Source organism: Ictidomys tridecemlineatus, chromosome 1 (genome assembly GCF_052094955.1).
Source record: "Ictidomys tridecemlineatus isolate mIctTri1 chromosome 1, mIctTri1.hap1, whole genome shotgun sequence".
Classification (NCBI taxonomy): Eukaryota; Metazoa; Chordata; class Mammalia; order Rodentia; family Sciuridae; genus Ictidomys; species Ictidomys tridecemlineatus.
Window position 1 is genome coordinate 138,559,817 of NC_135477.1, and position 19,524 is coordinate 138,579,340.

General features: G+C 32.3%; 1 protein-coding gene across 3 annotated transcripts in view; it reads right to left on the minus strand.

Moving 5' to 3' along the window:
- Srfbp1 (serum response factor binding protein 1) overlaps window positions 1-19,524 on the minus strand; it is a 63,469-nt gene that overhangs the window by 29,096 nt on the left and 14,849 nt on the right. For 2 of the 3 annotated variants that reach the window (XM_078048447.1, XM_078048466.1), the window contains exons 2-4: window positions 13,509-13,597; window positions 12,688-12,760; window positions 8,375-8,419 (exon numbers count right to left, since the gene is read on the minus strand). In XM_078048447.1, the coding sequence (XP_077904573.1) occupies window positions 8,375-8,419; window positions 12,688-12,760; window positions 13,509-13,597 (207 nt within the window). Of the gene's footprint in view, window positions 1-8,374; window positions 8,420-12,687; window positions 12,761-13,508; window positions 13,598-16,517; window positions 16,596-19,524 lie in introns of all 3 variants that reach the window. The other variant, XM_078048458.1, reaches the window with a different exon arrangement.

The following is a 19,524-nucleotide window of genomic DNA, read 5'->3' on the forward strand; positions in this document are numbered from 1 at the left end:
GCTCTCCTGTGGATAATGGCATCTCCACCTGTAATGGTTTGGATATAAGGTGTCCCCCAAAAGAATGAATATTCAGAGATGAAATGACTAGATCATGAAACTATAACTTAATCAGTTCACCTTAGCTGAATGGACTACAGGAATGGAAACTGCACAATGATGGGGCATTGCTACAGAAAGTCAGTCAATGGGGTCATTTCCAGGAAGGGCTTATTTCCCAGTGGCCCCTTTCCCTTGCCTTCTTTGCCTCCTGGCTGCCTTGAGTAGAACTCAGCTCCTTCTCCACATTCTTTTGTTATGAAGTTCTACCTCACCATGGGCCCATATTGACTAGGGGAATGAACCACAGAAACCATAAGCAAAAATAACTTTTTCCTTCTCTAAGTTGTTCTTGTCAGGTGTTTTGATTAATGATGAAAAGAAGAGTAACATACCACTGTCTGCAGCTCAGATTAGAGAACTCAGAATCATCTGATACTATAAGCCTCTTTATTATGATTCTGTAATACTCCCATTTCTTTTCTGTTTTGTTCAATTTGTTTCTTCCTTTAAATTTATCCTACTCCTACATTCAGAACTTATATTATGAATTGTATGGATTATAATAATTTAACTGGTTTTCTGTCTCCAGAACCAGGAACTTTAAATAAGTCAAAAACCTTCAGATTGACATTCAAAATCTTTCATTACTGGCCAAATGTATCTTTTTTTTTTTTTTAAATGTTATACTTGTTCTAGGAAACTTGTACTCCATGCATTCACAATTTTATGCAGAATCATATACTTTGGCATACAAAACCTAAGACATTTTTCTTGAGCCAAAACAAGGTGTTCCTGAGATGACTAAAAGTGTGTGACCATTTCTGGCAAAGTACAAGATTAAATTATACCAGGTAAAAATGTGTGTTTCTTTTAAGACTCTAACACTAACTAAAATAATAATTTCAGTTTCTGGTCTAAAGTCACCATGAAATCTGGACAAGTAAGGATGAATAATAATACAGTGGATCTCCGAAAGATCTCTGTTCTGGATGTCTCTATATTATTGAATAGTTTTGGAATAATTTTTCATAATGGCATTGAGGACAATGGCCATCTTAATATTTTTACCAATGCATTTAAATCTATTAAAAGAGTTCAGAAATTCAAATTCTTAAAAAATGTATTCAAAGAGTGCTAATGCTAGGAATACTGATATTACATATTTTGTTTAATCACCACAGCAGAGAAATCAAACCAAAGCTGGCACATGCCTGTAATTCCAGTGGCTCAGGAGGCTGAGGCAGACGGATCACAAGGAATACTGGCAAATTCAAAGCTAGCCTCAGCAGTTTAGCAAGGGCCTCAGCAACTTAGTAAGACCTTGGCTGAAAAATAAAAAAGAGCTGGGGATATGGCTCAGTGGGTAAGCACCACTGGGTTCAATTCCAGATTTCTAACAAATCAAAACACATACATACACACACACACACACACACACACACACACACACACACACACACACACTGTTAATAATAGACTTAGTGCTACATATAAAGTAACTAGGGTAATCCGTGTTTAGTATTCTAATTTCTGTTTAGTTCTCAATGGAGGAAACAATTAAAAGATTTCCAATTTATTAGATGAGTTTTCTTAAATTGCATGAAATTCCCATTATGATATATACCCCTACACATGAATTCTCATTCCTATATACCCCATATTACAACAGAATTACTACTTAGAGATTGGTGAAAATTATTATAATGATTCATTCTAGTTTTGAAGAGTATGTGTGAGGGGGCGGTAAGTGTTGCCTTTTTATCACATAAAGCTAAAGAAACTTAAAAACAAGAAGGCACAAGGTGTGTTGACTATCATAGGTGGGCAGAAATGAGGTTAAGAAATAAAGTTAGTCAGAATGAAAGCAGTCAACTGATGAAAGAGCCATTAATATTCATTAAGAACTAGACCCAGGTTGGCAAACAAAAGGGATAATTTAAGTTCTTGAACAGGACAGTGATATAATAAAACAAAGTAAGTTTACTACTAGGAAATTTTACTGATGTCAGGTTTTTGCTGGCAGCCAGTTAAAGAATTACTAAATGTCTACAAATAGTACTGTCTCACTTTACTTCCAAGTTGAATTTCATGTCAGAAGTTGAGTCTTTATATTTTAAAAACTACACTTAATAATTTAAGTATAATTTATTTTCATCACTTTATGGAAATTACTATTTTAGTGGGCAAACCTAAAGGAATACTAGCATAATTCAATAGCACAAAGATTTGCTTTTCATTTAAAAATGGCAATTAATCAAGTATATACATAGCAAATAATTCTGTCAAGTCAAGCTTCAAAACCTTTTGGCTATGTAGTCCTCTCTCAACAGTAGAAATACCTTTTAGAAAACATGGGGAAATAATTTGTTTAATGCAAATGTTCAAACTCGATAACACTTTCTTATGTCAAATAAAAAAATTGAAACCATTCTTGGCACAGAAAATTACTTATTTCTATAGTCATTTTCAAAGAGAAAGGTAGAGAAAATCAGATCTAGCCATTATATTAGTCTGAAGACTACACAGAGAACACCTGTGTATTCTAAAGAATAAACCATAATATACAGAGTCCCCTTACCCCTCAACTTTCATTCTGGAGAAACCCTTCTAACAAAATGGCTGGTATTGGGGAGAATAAGTTATTATTTTTGAAATGGAATCTAATTATTTTAAAGGGGTATAATTCTGTGGCAAATTTATGAAGAGTAAATAAAATACCTGAAACCCCTTTATTTTCACAGGTCTTCTCAGGATAACATGTTAAGAATAAAAATAACAGGGGTCAAAGAAAATATATATTATTTGGTATCATGCATTGTATCAACTGCAGGGAGGGTAAAATTACAGCTTGATACAAACTTATAGCAGCCACATTTCTCCTAAAAAATTTTAACTACATATTTGCAAGCTTAGTTTTCCTTGTCCAACCCCAAAGATTTTAAAGAAAAAAGAAAACTCAACATCTTAAGTTTAATAATTACATAAGCTTATAGCACGTTTCTCCCTCCTCATTAAATCATCTAGAAACCCCATCAAAGGGCTAAAGAAAAATTACATTAGGTTACTGAGATAGTGTTTCTTCTTTTTTTTTTTTTTAATTTTTAGTTGTCAATGGACCTTTATTTTATTTATTTATATGCGGTGCTGAGAATCGAACCCAATGCCTCACATATACTAGGTAAGTGTCTGCCACTAAGCCATAACCCCAGTCTAATAGTGTTTCTTTATAATTTTGAATTCCAAACTAAGATACAGAAATATACTAAAAAGAATATAAAGATGTATTAAAAGAAGTAGTATTTAAGTGAAAGAACAAGAGACAGTTTTATAAAATCCACAAGAGCTCAGTCTGATATTAATATAGAAATATTAATACATGAATGTTAATTAATTTTAATTAAAAATATTAATTAATATTTATATAGAAATTATATTGTTATTTAATATTATTATTTTTTTATGAGAGAGGGGATAGAGAGAGAGAATTTTATATATATATATATATATATATATATATATATATATATATATATATATATATATATATATATTTTTTTTAGTTATTGGAGGACACATTTTTTTTTTGTTTGTATGTGGTGCTGAGGATCGAACCCGGGCCGCACGCATGCCAGGCGAGCGCGCTACCGCTTGAGCCACATCCCCAGCCCTTTATTTAATATTATTATGTAAAATTATATATAAAATTTTTTTAAATCCCATTTCCCCCTTAATACAATGGGGCCAATAAGAAACTTAAACTACCATGAAAATTAATGAGTTAATATATACAGCTCTAGTAAAGAGCTGGCATAGGAAAGAGGCTCAATAATTAATAATTAGAGCTCCTATTATGTTATTTATAGATGGTGCTCTAGATAAGACTAAGCTTCCTAGTATAATGAATAATAGAGAAGACTGATATGTGAAGCCTTGTATAAAACAGTATCCTATCCTTGCTAACAAGCTGGAATCAAAGATCAAGGAAGTTCTCTTGACTTGGAATATTGTATCTGATTTGTGGTTAAACTGTCAAAACTTTTCTATGAAGGTTTCCTTGATTATTATTGGAAACATTCTCTGCTCTTTTAAAAATTTCATAGCACCTATCATAACTTATGCTGGTCTAAAATTATGCAAACCAGACATCCCTTCTGTGATACAGTGAGCTTTTGCAGAGTAGGTATAATGAATCATATGACACACAGCTATACAAAAAGAAAGGTTTAATAAATGTCTGCTCAGCATATAAAAAACATTTAAGTCAGAAGGTGGATCTATAGGCTATGGCTTCTTCTACTTATTTCACCTCCAAACTCTTTTCCTTTTAACCAGTCCTTCTACTCTGTCTTCAGCAGATAACACCAGATGATTACTTAAAATTCTTTTGTGTGTCCATATTCTCTAAATAGCTTTTAAAATGTAACTCCACCTACTATTTTTAGCAAATACTTGAGCTTTTTACTTCTTTCATTCCATATTCTAGCTATGCCATTAACAAACTGAAGAAATACATGCTCAGCACTTGCTTTAGGCTACAACTAGTACACTAAGCATTGAAATAAAAGATATTTTAAAGATTTGATGTTTTAAAAATTTACAATGTGCTACATACTATAATGGAAATACAAGACACCAAATGACCTTCCAAATCAGGCCATGTACTTACAGAGCTGTATGCTTTGTTTATGAAGTGTTCTGTTTAATCAGAAAGCACTTTCCTAGGAATTTCATGTTTATTCCAGTTCTGACTTGGTGCCCTCCAGCTCTGTGCAGTCCACCCAAAGGTGTAAGAAATAAAATCAACTGATCCCTTCTCTAGGTTCCAACATAGTAAAAAAAGACTTGAATGCTTGTTTTTAATACAACGGTATGTTCTTTGAAAGAATAAATAGTTTAGAAGCATTTTTTAAAAGTTGTAGTTGGATTTTATATATTGTAGTTGTATTTATTGATTTTTATGTGGTGCTGAGGCTCGAACCCATGCCTTGCACATGCTAGGTCAGTGCTCTACCACTAAGCCACAGCCCCTGCCCCTGAAAAAATAAATAGAAATGCACTCACCAATACAGTAGGCTTTAAATTAAAATGTACTGAACCTGTGTATATGATATGGAATTTATAATAAATGTTCTGTAAATTCCTAATCTTTCATTTGTACTTTTTATTTTCTATTTTCGAATTCCATGACTAAACAGAAAATACATATAATCATTAATAAACTGTGATGCTATCTTAGATTATAATGAGCAGAACAACTATTATTAAATATGACCCACACTTCCAATTTCTATTTTAATACACTCAGGATCAAAAGAAATCAGGAAATTTGAAGTGAGGATTTCTCTTCCTACTCTACCCATATATAAAATGGAAATACCATGTAGAGTCTGGCTAGATTTTACAGAGGAAAAGGGGAGAATAAAAAAGACATGCAATTTTATTGGAAGTTGCTAAGAAGTATTAATTCTGAAAGCAATCATTTTCTTTTGAGTTGTTTTTATTTTATAATTAGTACCAATCAGAGAAATAGAAAAACCAAAACTTCATATTAAAGAAAAAGTGAAATACTGAGTTTCTCTTGTTATCATAAATATTAATTTTTAATACTGATATTATTTCTCACATATAGAAAAAACAAAAATACATGATTTTTTCCATTACAATAAAAATGTAACAATGTGGGCTGGGGTTGTAGTTCAGTGGCTGAGCACTTGCCTAGCATGTGTGAGACATTGGGTTTGATTCTCAGCACTGCATATAAATAAATAAAAATAAAGTTCTATCAACAACTAAAAAAAAAAAAAGTAAGATGTGTTCAAGTTAATGAGTGTAAATGTTTGAAAATAATTTCTACAATTAACCCAGAGTTGAGGTGACAAACAGCTGGCAAACAAAAATAAAACCCAGAACATTTTGTAAGACTTGATCTTATTCCTGCTTTTCTTTCCTTTAGAGCCCTTTGTCTCCCATTGTGTGTTTCCAACAAAATATGTTGTAATATTTACCTCTTTTTTCAAGCACCACATTATTTCATACTGGAATTATGATAGTAGTATTAGTTGTCCAAAAATTTTGAATAGTTAAGAACTGCCTTGGATACTTTCACAGTTATTAGGAAATATCCTGCCAAGGTTGCAAGTTCAAATTTCCAGAATTACAAAATTTAGAAAATCAAATCAAAACAATAAAAAAATTAAAAACATTAAATAATAAAACTCATGTGACACTCCTTTTTTCCCTACTTTTAAATCATGCTTACATATTCAGTAGTTTTTGAATTAGGGTTTATCCAAATGAAGCAATTCAAGATTCAGTTCTTTGTTAAAAAACTAGAGGTGTTATCACTCAGTAAATGGTACCAGCATTCTCATCAGTTCTGCAAATAAATGCCTGAAACTTGTCCTTTGTTTTCAAGTAGGAGTAATGAGGTTCAAAACAGGATGGATAGCGTTTATCTTTGCCACATCTTCTCTTATTAACACAAAAGAGTATTTTAAGGCCACCACAGATTTATCTTTATATAAACTTGACCTACAACAAAAATCATGACTCTTTTAATATATTAAAAATGCAACACAAGGGTTTAAGGAATATGACCTATTCAAAACACTTAAACCTGTAGGAACTACATGCTAGACAGCAAACTGGGATTTCAATGTGATGATCTGTTTTTGAATGTTGTTGCATGAGTGTGAGAACAGTATACACTGATCTTTTAAAACACCACTAAGATTTCCTGTTTATCCTTTCAAAGGTCACACGTAGAGTACAGAGGGCTATTAAACCAGAGCATCTTGCTCTACTTTAAGAAGCAAGGAAAAGTTCTGCCTTGTAAAATTAAATTAGAAGTTACTTGGCCTTAGGGCACTGGCTTAGGTGACTGTAAAATGTAGAGAATTTTTAGTGTGCCGTTTCTGGTACTTAACATTAAAAATATGAAAACGAAACCTTTCTTATGTACCATTAGTAATGTTCAACAATATTCTACTTAAGTCTAGAGATGGAAAATAACCTCACCATTATAAAAATACCAACACAGTTAAAAAAATTTTGCATTAAAAGTCACTCAGTCAGCTAGACATGTAGCATCCACCATGTATCAGACACATTACCAGGTATTGGGACAATAAACTTGAGTAAAATAATTCATTATCTTAATAAGTTATAAGTTGTAGGAATGGCATGAAAGCAGACCACATAGCAGAAATATGAAGGGTTATGTAGAGTGGATGGTTAATAGTTCTTTTGGAGAGAGAGTGGAGGTGCTGGAGAAAGTTTCCTAGAGCTAGATATGTGAAGAACTAGGTATTGAAGGATGAATAAGTATTGCTTCTGGTGGGAGAGGAATATTATGTTTAAAAAAATCTGATAACGGTCAAGGAGACATAAAAGAGATTCCTATGATTGAGATTCCACATAACTGGTATAAAAAGTATAGAGTAGGTAGAAGACAGAAAAGCAGCAGAGAGATAGCTAAAGCAGAGATTACAAAGGGTCTTGTATGCAAGGTGGGGGAAAACCCCATTTAGATTTGCATTTTAAGTAGAGTCACTGATTTTAGTATAGAACATGATTTGAAGAGGTGAGATGGGGCAGGAAGTTAAGAGTAAGAACCTGAATTAAGAAGCATTTTGTAGTATAAATTTATAAAAGTGAAAATGTTCAGTCAATAATTTTAACATATGTTGTTCTGTCTGAAAAAGGGTATATCCCTTTTAAAGCCCAGAAATAGTGAATAAGACTGCCTGTCCACACACCAACGTTTGTTCCAGTAATAGGTATTCTGATTCATATGAATACAACAGTCATTAAATTTTTTCATGATGTACATTCTTACAAATTATCCATAATCTAAGTTATCTACTTAGCAAATGCCCCACAAAAAAGATTATCAGTAACTGTATCAAGACAAAAGCAAACAATGGGAGAAAAGGGAAGTTAGAGAAAAATGTGACGGGATAAGGAGAACTAAATGAAAAGATTAAATAATCACGTAGATGGAGACATTCTTACTGGAAACTATACTACCTAACCTTATGGAGAAATACATTATTTGTTACCTCTCAGTGAAAACACTATCCTGAGCTGAAAATATTTATTCGGACCTTTAAAGTGACCAGTAAGTTTCATGAAATTATTTATTACTAGTTTCCATAAAGAATTAGAGGGAAATGATCTAAGTAAAAAGGGCATAATTATGAAAGAAACTTAGGGGTCATACTACTGACTTATAGATCCTGTGGCTAGAAAGGGCCCTGATGTGGGTATGCTTGAAGAGTACAGAAACTAAATGAAAAGCAAAAAATAAATAAATAAATAAAAAATACTACACCTCTTCCATATTTGGACCACTGTGTGTAGTTTTCAGGTTACAGACCTGAAGGAAGAAAATATGACTCAGGAAACAACTTAAGGTTTAATTAAATTGTTTTACAGATAAGAAACAGGATTTGGGGGCTAAAAGGAAGAAAAGCATGCCTGACCTACTTAGAACATATGAGCAAGAATAAAAAGTACTTTAGTTATGTAAGCACAGTTCTGTAAAGCAACTCAGACCATACAGAAACTTCTACCTAACAAACTTATAAATCACCACAATCTAATAATAAGTAAATATTTTGAATAAAATGATAGTGTTAATTTTGAAAATACACCTAATTCATCACTCCCTTCCTGAAAGTTTCTTCACTGGTTTTCTAATTACCATACCCTTTTGGGTTCTTTGTCCTTCTCTGGCTACACTTTCTTAAGTTTCCTTTACTTAAACAACTTCATCTACCTAAATATAAAATTTTAAATTGTTATGTCAGAACAAGAGACTAACAGATAATATGGTTAACTGCCCCCTACCCCCAATCCTGAAAACAACCATAAAACCTGGGCTTACAAAAACAAAGCTCTGCATGAAGGTACTAGAAAGTTAATGAAAGTAGACAGACTGAAGAGAAATCCAAACTTAGCATGAAGCAGGTAGCAAGCTATGCATAACCCCAATCACTCTTTGCTTCACTTGTAACTTTTAATTGTTTATATCCTAGAAACTTTTAGTAAAGTTGAATTCTAAGTAAGATTTCTAACAAGTCTGATTTAATAACAGAATTCTTTGTAATGTCTAACAAATAAAAGATAAAACTATCAAAATTAATGATACTTTTAAAATGATTACTTTAGTAGTGTAAGTGAACTAAATGGTAATTAATACATATAATTAACAAAATACTTAAAAAAATATATCTTTTACCCTATGAAGAATTTCATTTTAAGCCAGTGTGGGAAAAAAACACCAAAAACAGAGTATGTAAAATTACAGAAAGCAAAAAGAAAAAGGTCACTGATTTTTAAAAATGCATAACTTGAAATATCAGAAAAATCTAAATAATATATGATTTTACATAAAACTTCTACCAATCACAACCTAAGGTATTTTTCTTATTTGTGATCCACTAATTATACCCCCTCAAAAAAGAAGCATCAGGCAAATTGATCTGAAAAGCTGATGGAAGTATAAAAGGTGGTTTTAATAATCAAGCTGAGCACATAAGATTAAAACAAAAGGAAAAATAGTTTTAAAATAGAGACGTTCAACAGCAGGCAGAACAGTCTCACAGAAGAATACAGAAGTTCTCAATGTACAAGAATTCTCAACATAGGGAGAAGGAACAGACTCAGAATCATAAAAAAAAAAAAAGATAAAGGTAACTGTGTAAGCTTAGTTATGAAGAATTAAAGGATTTGAAACATAATTCACATCTTTGGGCCTTTTTTTTAAAAGAAGGTATCATATCATGTCATTAAATTATCTCATCCAATCTTTAGGAGAATGAGTCTAGATATTTTTTCAGGAGATGCAGTAAGGTGGTTAACTCCCATTTGACCCTGGGAGAGTTACTTACTTTTTCTAAGCTTCGGATTCTTATTCTGTAAGAATAGTATAATAATGATATCTAACTCATGAGACAGAGAATGTAAAACACAATGTCATGTTAGACACATAATAAAAGCTTCGTAAATGCTACTTATTGCCTTTATTATTGAATAAGTGACTTCTTACACTGTTTGAAATGTCATTTTATGTTTTAATTTCATCATCTACTTTTTCAACTAAATAACTTAGGGATTTGATAAGGGTTGATAAGCTAACTTTAGCTCCCAAAGAAAAAGAAACTGTTTCAGATGTCAGTTTTTATGTTGGTAACAAAGTTAAAAGTATGCATAATATTAGGCATCAAAGACTTGGGATTCATACATGATAGTCTATAAAATTAGAGCCTATGATTTTATAGCATCATAAAGATCAGGTCATTCATTTTTTTCTTGGCTAGAAAAAACAAACTCCCATTTCTAAAAATATATTGGGTTTTCTTCATGAGGATGTCATCTTGTAACAAAATACCCTGTTATCATAGAAAGCAAGTATAGGACAGTATGTCATGAATAAGACTATAAAAATCTAGTCGTGTATAAGCCAAGAAAAAAATTTCTCTGGAAAAATGAGTAAGCAGAGGTTTTCCTGCAAATTTAAAAGAGACTGTGAATTTAATGTTTTGTGACTATTTCTGTGATACTCACATAGAAAAACACTTCCTTAGAAAATTAAGAATAAGTGCCTTTCAATTAAGAAAAATTCTAACTGTATTTGCTTCTTTTAGAAAAGACCAATTTTCTAAATGTACCATTCAGAATGAAATTTGACAAGAAAAGCAAACCTATAGTCTTTCTGGTGCTACTTTTATTCTGCTTTTTATATTTAAATTTAATTCAGTGTTCAGAGAGCATTACAAAATAAGCTGAAGTCAGATTAGCCAACCCAGACCACCAACCCCCTACCACAAGCTCAAGGAGTATACATACTATATATTTTATGTCTTTAAAGAACATACTGGCTATGAATTTAGCTTGCTGGGTCAACAAGTTCAGAGTGGTCTTACATCTGAGGGCAAAAAAGAAAAACAACCTATGATAGTGACATAAAACCTTGTAAATAAATGAACTTTTAACACTGGATGTGATTTCCTCTGCTGATGAAACTTAAAAATAACAAAAACCAAGCTTTACATAAAGACCAAGTAGGACAACTTTCCTTTCTAATGAACTAAATCAAATTAATTATTGAGAGTTATAAAAGGGAAGTATTCTAATGATTAATGAGAAATCTTTTGTTCTCAAACTCTTCATACTCTGCATATAAACTTAATATTTATTGTTTTGTTTTCTACCACAAAATAAAATCATATAGTGGATTAAAAATTGAGTAATTTAGGACTACAAAATGAAAGATACTACAGGGAAAAACTTGGGTAGGCACCTTGTTTAAGAGAAAGTGGAAGACAGAGCTACTTTATCATATCCTCTCGCACTATCCTCAAAGTTAAAAATCTCCAAATATTTTTTTGTTTTAGGAATATTATGTAAAAAAAAGGTGTACCAAAAAAAAAAAGGCTAAATGATTCACAAAGTGAAAACAAATAATTAGAAGTCAAATACAATATCCCCCTGCCCCCAAATGACTACATAAAAGGAGATTATTACTTTGAGAAAGAAAAAAATATATCAAATGAATTACATGAATTTCCTGTAGGGAGTAAGGGGTAAATAATAGAAATAACCACATTCACACTGAAAAGTACTTCCAAAACCTGTTTTTATTCAGATTAACTGGATAACTTTATCCTACGCAATACTTTACCATCCTTTTAAAAGGAAGAAAGGGTGAGAAGCTTTGATAATCTAGCTCAATTAAAATACTGTTAGAGAATTCTCTTGCTTTTATCTAACTCAAACTTAGAAGTCATACCAAATTATAACAGTAACATACATACAAAATTACCCTGTAATTAAGATAATTGCTAGTACCAAATGTGTTTTTTAAGTTCTGCAATAAAACAGTCTCCCAGACATTTAATGGTATGTCATTTGGGAAATGAAAGTTTCTATAAATTAAGAGCATGAAGAAGACCTAAAAATTATGCTAGTGAAGAGTCTGGCTGGAAAAAAAAAAATGAATCACGTTGGACTAACAGTAATTTTATTTTAAGTTACTATAGAACTGAATAAAATGCTGACAGTACCACATAAAAAATTTATTGAGTTGGCAAAAGGCAAGGCATAATGTCAGCCACCAATATCACCATCCACATTCCCAAAGACCATGAACATTTTTTTATATTTTTTAATATTTATTTATTATTTATTTATTTATTTTCAGGTAGACACAAGATCTTTATTTTATTTTTATGTGGTGTTGAGGATCGAACCCAGTGCCTTCTGCATGCCAGGCGGGCACGCTACAACTTGAGCCACATCCCCAGCCCAGACCATCAACATTTTAATTCTAGAACTCAATTTAGATTATGTGCTTTAAGTGACACTAAAAATTAAGCCCTCACTCATGAGACATTATTAAGCATACATTAGTTTAGTTTGGTAGTTTTGACTTATATTATTCTAGCACTTTAAAAATTCAGGAAAAAAAAAAACTTGGAAAACACAAGATTAAACATATAATTTTCTAAATGTTCTCTATGCCTCACAAACAGACCTATATAAATAAGCTCTGAGGAATATTCAAATAAATTAATACTACACATATAGAAAATGTAGGTTGATAGGAAACACAGAAAAACACTTATATCCACAAGTCCTTACCTTCATGGCATGGATTTCTTCGAGTAATCGCTGTGCCCGTCTTTGGTTTTTTAATAGCGCATCTTCAGTACCCCTGCCAAAAATATAACTTGTAACCAGGGGAAGTATAAATTTTCATGATGTACCATAATGGAAAGTATTTTAATTTCTTTAAGAAAAGCATATTAAATCTCTAAATGACAAACACTCTATCTTCTATTCTGCTAACTCTTCTTTCTCCCAACATACCTGAATATTATAAACAAACTTAAGTATTTAAAACAGGCAAAAGAAGCATTGTCCTTGTGTTACATTAATGTTTGCCCATAAAATACTTTGTAACTAACATTAGTGATACAGAAAATACAAAATAGTCTCTTTTTAAAAAAAATTACATGGTATAACAGTAAGACAATAAATACTTCCAAGAGGAACAAAGGATTCCAAATTACTTAACATTCAAGAAAAAAGTGATATACAATCTTCATAACTACTTTAGGGTATTTCTAGATTTTTAAAACTTTTTCAACTTCTTAAAATGACTTCTAATAACATAAAACACATAATAACTCTAAGAAATTCCATTCTGAAGTCTAAAAGGAGAATTAAAAAAAAAATCAGAAGAATTCATCCTATGTCTTAAGCAAATATGGTCCAAATCACAGAAGGACATGCTAACACAACACATTCTATCTCAGTCATATCTCTACAAATAAAACAGTGATAAATGAGTAAGATATTGAATTATTTCTCTAGGTTTCACCCTCAAGTTTTGTAAACATCAAATAAAAACAAATTTTGACATTTTATTAGGCATAAGATCATCATTTCAAATGACTAACTTTTTTGATTTCAGTCTGGCAACACTCCTGACAAGTTTTCGGATAACCAAAACTCGGATTCTCTTCACTTCTTTTCTCATCTTCACAACCTTTAAGAAATAAAGTAAAAAAATTAAAAGACCCTTAATCTGGAACAAACATACTTTAAATCTTAATATTATAAACTTTACCACTTTAACCAAATTTTTATCTAATTATATTCAAAGTTTGATTAATTCACATTTCTTCCATAAATAGTGAAGGAATAAATAAACAGTCTAAAAATGTGTGTGAGGGCTTAAGAGAACACAAGGTATGAATTTTTAAGAAGGCAGAATATTCTCAGAAATTACAATTTTAATATCATACTTATATCTTCTAGGGCTTGGAACATAATAGATCATGAGTTCTCTGAGATAAGAGACTGGCATATTAATCATCTTTATATTCTTGTGGTTTAAAGCAAAACTAGAGAAAATCACCATGTGAAATAAGCCAGACTCAGAAAGTGAAGGGTTGAGTATTTTCTCTCATAAAAAGAAATAACAACAACAAAAAAGGGATCTCATAAAAGCAGAAGGAAGACCAAAAGAGTAGAGTAAAAGTGTTAAGAGGGAGGGAGGGAGGAGGATCACACAGGATAATACTGAGAAATCAAATCTACTAAATTATGAACTGTCCATGTATGAAAATATTGCCATGAATTCCATTTATATAGATATAATTATAATGCACTAATTAAAATCATGATAATAAGAATAAAAATAGAAGGGAGATTAGTAGATTAAGCAGATCAGGGAGAGGAAATAGGAGAAGGAAAGGGAAACTATCAGGGGATGAGGCTGATCAAAACTATGTGTATGTACAAATATGGCATAATGAATCCCACTACTGGGTATAATTATAATGAACCAATAAAAATAAATTTTAACTATGTAATACATAAAAAAATTAATGGTAGGAAATTGATTTAATAACTTTGAATTAGCAAAAGCAAACATAAAAATAATTTTATTTTAATATTTAGAAGGTATCTTTTGTTCTTATTCTTTAGTAATACATTATCTCAAACATAATTCTAAAAGAAATCCCCTAAACACAAAGGTATGTTTTGAGTAGGCACATACATACACATAGAGATACATACTTTAAGTCATCCCAGTAGAGAATGATAACAGAATGATAGTTCAAAGACATAAAATATTCTAGTCATGAAAAACGTTTTATAATAGTACAATATTCAGTATAGTAGCATGTTATTACTGAGTTTAAGAGTCACATCTATCCAGGAGGGGTGGCGTATGCCTGTAATCCCAGCAGCTCAGGAGGCTGAGCAGCAAGAAAACTGGGAGTTCAAAGGCAGCCTCAACATCTTAGTGAGGTCCTTAGCAAGACCCTGTCTCAAAATAAAAAAGAAAAAGGGGATGATGCAGCTCAGTTAAGTGCCCTCAGTTAAGCATACCCTAATACAAAAAAAAAAAAAAAAGAGAGAGAGACAGAGACAGATATATATATATATATAGAGAGAGAGAGAGAGTGTGTGTGTGTGTGACACACCCACACATCTTATAATTTCTCCTGAAATGGTCTTCCCTTTTTAAATTTTAGAATTACATAAAATTCAATTCCAGTATAGTCTTTGCTGTGATTCCTTTAATGACTTCTTCAGTTAAGCAATTACGTTCCCATCCCTAGGGTCCTTGTATACTTTATAGGTTCTGTTATTAAATCATCCATCTCACTGTACTGTCAATACTTGCTCAGACAGATGTCTTTTTTTCTAGATTATAAGTTCCCATTAGGCAGAAACCTTGCAATATAATATTTAAATACTGTTTTCTACCCCTTGCAAGAGTGCCTAAAATATTCAACTCCTCAAATTCTTCTTACAAAAATAACAAGATCAACATCACCCTGTTTTTTCAAGGCACTTGAATTTAGCTATGACACCTTCTCTTACTCTTCCAATTAATATCACCCCACCTTTGGCCCCACTCCTTATCTTTGAAGATAATTGTGAGTTTGTAACCAACTCACAACTTCTTTCCATACTGTTTTGCCATTATTCCAGGTAACATACCAGATATTTTTCCTATCAGTATCACATCCTCATTTTTTGACCTTTCCTTTTCTCATGACCTAATCTATTCCACCTCAGCCACCTACTTCCATGGCCACTTCTAAAACCACTAATTCAGGTCACAATGTGATCACAACTTTTGCTATTACTTTGTTTGTTCAACTCCACCTACCAGAGCCATCTTAAATTTATTAGGACCACTGGTTCACAAACCCTTAAACTTTCTTTTCAATGATTAATCCTTTTTAATTTTTCTGCTTTATTATCCAATCTAGGTAAATGATCTACATACATTTGCCAATACCTTAAACTTTTGTTTCCCTGGCAAATAAATCTTGAATGAAAACAACATTCTGAGTTCTTCATGACCTTACATGCACCATTCTATCTACCACAAATTTATCATAACTAACCTCAAATTGACCTTTATCTTTCCTACTTATCTCACTGAATTTTTTTTTCTGGTCAGTTCACTACAAAACTATTTTAAATATTTTCCATTTTAAACCTCTCCTAAAACCTCTGGTCTCTTTGCTCTCCTCTTTCAAGTTCAGAGAAAATAAGCATCATTTGGAAATCATCATCTTTCTATTACTATGAATAAGCACTTACTTACATTACCACTCTCCTTTATTAGTCAAGTTACAATATAAGCCCAAAACATATCTGAGGTTAAACTTTTAGCCACTTCTGGAGACTATCCTCTTCTGTCCTCCTAGAATCTTTATACTAGGGATTATTGATCTACTCTAGCACTGCCATTCTTCTCCTCTCAATGGATTTGTATTCCAATGTTTTTTTTAAAGTTGACTGCATCATTTTCATCAAAAAAGAACTACTGAAGGACTGCCCCTTTAATAAGACAAAGAAATCTCAGTGCCTAGTTCACCAGGACCACCCTTTCTCTAATTGCTAGTAGAGTTAAGCTTCTAGGAAATGTCCAAACTCACCAACTCCATTTCTGAAAGCCACACAAGTTCAGTATGATATTTATTCTCCTCAGTCCGTTTAGGACACTTCCAAAAATCCTAAAATCCAACAGGGATTTTTTTAGACTCCATTTCTCTTGAAATCTCAAGTGTTTGATATTCTTGGCCACTTCCTCCTTCTTCAGAATATTCTCCTCTTGGTTTCCATGACAGAAATCTCTTCTGGTTTTCTTCCTTCCTGTCTAGCCATACCACCTTGGTCTTCTTTGAAGACTTAACCAGTTCTACCCAACTATGAAATGTTAATAACTTCAAGGGACAGTTCTAGACCAATTCTTTTTTTTTTCATGCCATTAACATGTGATTCTATGTCTGAATATTGGTTTAATTTGCTACAAAGGTGATGCCAAAATTTTTACCTTCAGATATAATCTCCCCATTTAGCTCTAGACCCAAATGTGCAACTGGCTTGCTTGATACTTCTTTTTTGAGCATTCCCAGATCAGCTGAAATTCACAATGAAGCCCATGTCTTTATCCTTAACTGGATCCTTTCATGGTCTTTCATTATTTCAGAGATAGAAATCTCCCCTGCTTTTTTTTTTGGTACCAGGGATTGAACTTAGGGGCGCTCAACCACTGAGCCATATCCCTAGCCCTATTTTGTATTTTATTTAGAGACAGGGTCTCACTGAGTTACTTAGTGACTCCCTTTTACTGAGGATGGCTTTGAATTCATGATCTTCCTGCCTTAGCCTTTCAAGCTGCTGGGATTATAGGCATGTGCCATGGAGCCCCGCCAGGAAACCCTTTTAATGATAAACCTAAGGTTCATTATAGGTATCCTTCCCAAACTCTGCACAAAGAATCTACAATTAAGTCCTATTTATTTTATCTCCTAATGATCTTCCAAATTGTACCACCTTTTTGGTTTTTTCCATATTTGGCCTCTTGGCAATCTTATCTGAGTTACTGTACACCAATTCTTGCCCTTCTCCAGTCACTTATACATAATGTAGCCAGAATGAAATTAATTAACATAGATATGTCACACTTGAAATTCTCTTCAGTAGTTTCCAATTGATCTTAGCATGGACATAAGGGTATTCTTTTAGTTCATTGTCCACATCATGCTCACATTACCACAAAGCTTTTACATCTACCCTTTCCTCAAGAGGAAGAAAGATCTCTTTCTAGATTAGTTTAACATCTCTTTATCATGATCTGTCCTAACATGTCATTTTTGAGGGCACTTTTCTGGCTCCCCTGAGAGGGTAAAAAATTCCCTATAACAGAATTTAGGAATACCCAGACCCCTAGAACTTATCATGACCCTTAATATTTTTCTTTTAATCTTATTATGTTTAATGTGTCTTCACCTCTCAGGTAATATATTCCATGAAAGTCAAGTATCTGGTTTAATTCAACAATGCATCTTAATACTTAAAATAGCGCATGGTATATAATGTATGCTCAATAATATTTATTAAATAAAATACTCATCTGTCATTTACTATTTCAAATACATAATTATATATTTTTTATAATATATTAAAAGAACACAGTGTTAATCAGGCTTGCTTTCCCCTAAATATATGTGGGAAATGTTTTTTCAAAGTTAGATCTATTTAGTTAAAAAAAAAATCACATTTTACATAAATGAAAAGCATTTTAGACAAGGTTTAAATGAATCAGAGAAATGCTACATTTCCTAAGGTGAACTACAAGAGTTTTTAATATTCTTTTAAAAAAAGTCATCTATAAAATAAATCAATAAGTGATAGTTATGTGTTAAAACATAGTAAAAAATGTTTCTAACTGCTGAATTTTGGAGGTGGTTAAGATGATGATATATCGTTTACTAACTACTGTTAACCAAACTCAGAAAACTGCAGTTGCAGAGTTGATCCTTGGTTACATTCCAGTCATGGGAAAGCTAGTCTCCAATTTTAAAATTCCAATTTAAGAAGTACTATGTTTGTCATTTCTAGATAAGGAAATTCTAAAAGCAATGAGAATGCTTAATATACGTAGTTTCATGCCAATACATCACAAAAAAATGTTTCCTAACCTCACTTTCTCAGTACTTGTATACTTGTTGAGAAATTTGCAAAGTTTAGTGTATAAGAAATAAGTATATTTACTTTATATAAAAAATGGAATCAAAGTTTTATTTCTTTCACAAATGCCCACTCCAAATGCAGCTTTACTTTAGCAAAACTGATGAGTAATGGCCTTTTGAGTTAGGCTTTAAAGCTTGCCAATTTATTTATCACCCAGGAACTATGAAGTTGGTTGACAGAACCCAGAAGACAGCAGGCAGGCCTAGAACACTCAACCATGCCAGAAGGCCAGTACACTGCTTAAAAGCAGCACACTTGGCAAATTCTCTAGCCAAAAGCAAGCAGTGGTATCTGTTAGAATGATGAAAAAAATTATGGTGTTGTTTGGAAAGGAAAAAGGAATAAAATGAGCAAGGAGAAAATAGAGACATAGTGATGGAAATGAAATATGCTGTAAAGAAAAAAACAAAATCAAAGAAAAATGAAAGGTGTTTAGAGAGAGACAAGGAAGAAAAAACCTGTAGGCTATCACCAAGACTGATAAATTACACTGAGGAATGTCCAACAACAAGAGCATGCACTTTAGATAATCTATCAGTTCAGAAGAAAATTACTTAAAACTTACATTACAGAATGTACATTGCTAATGGTGATATAGCTCTTGGAACTTAGGCATATAGATGCCCTCAGAGTTAATCTGGTAAAACCTACAATTAGGGTAGCCTGGATCAATTTTTGGTTAAACAGTACAAAAATATGATCATAAACAAAGTGGAAACTTAATATGCCTGCTGGGAAATGACCACATGAGCAGAATAAAAAGTCAATTAATCCAAGATGGCGGGCCAGAGGGAAGCAGTAGCTCCATGACCTGGGTCTCAACTAGTGGGAATACTATTGCTCTGAGAGTGATAGAGGAACCCTACACAGCTGCTCTTGCGCAGAAATCACCAGTGCTGTGCCCCC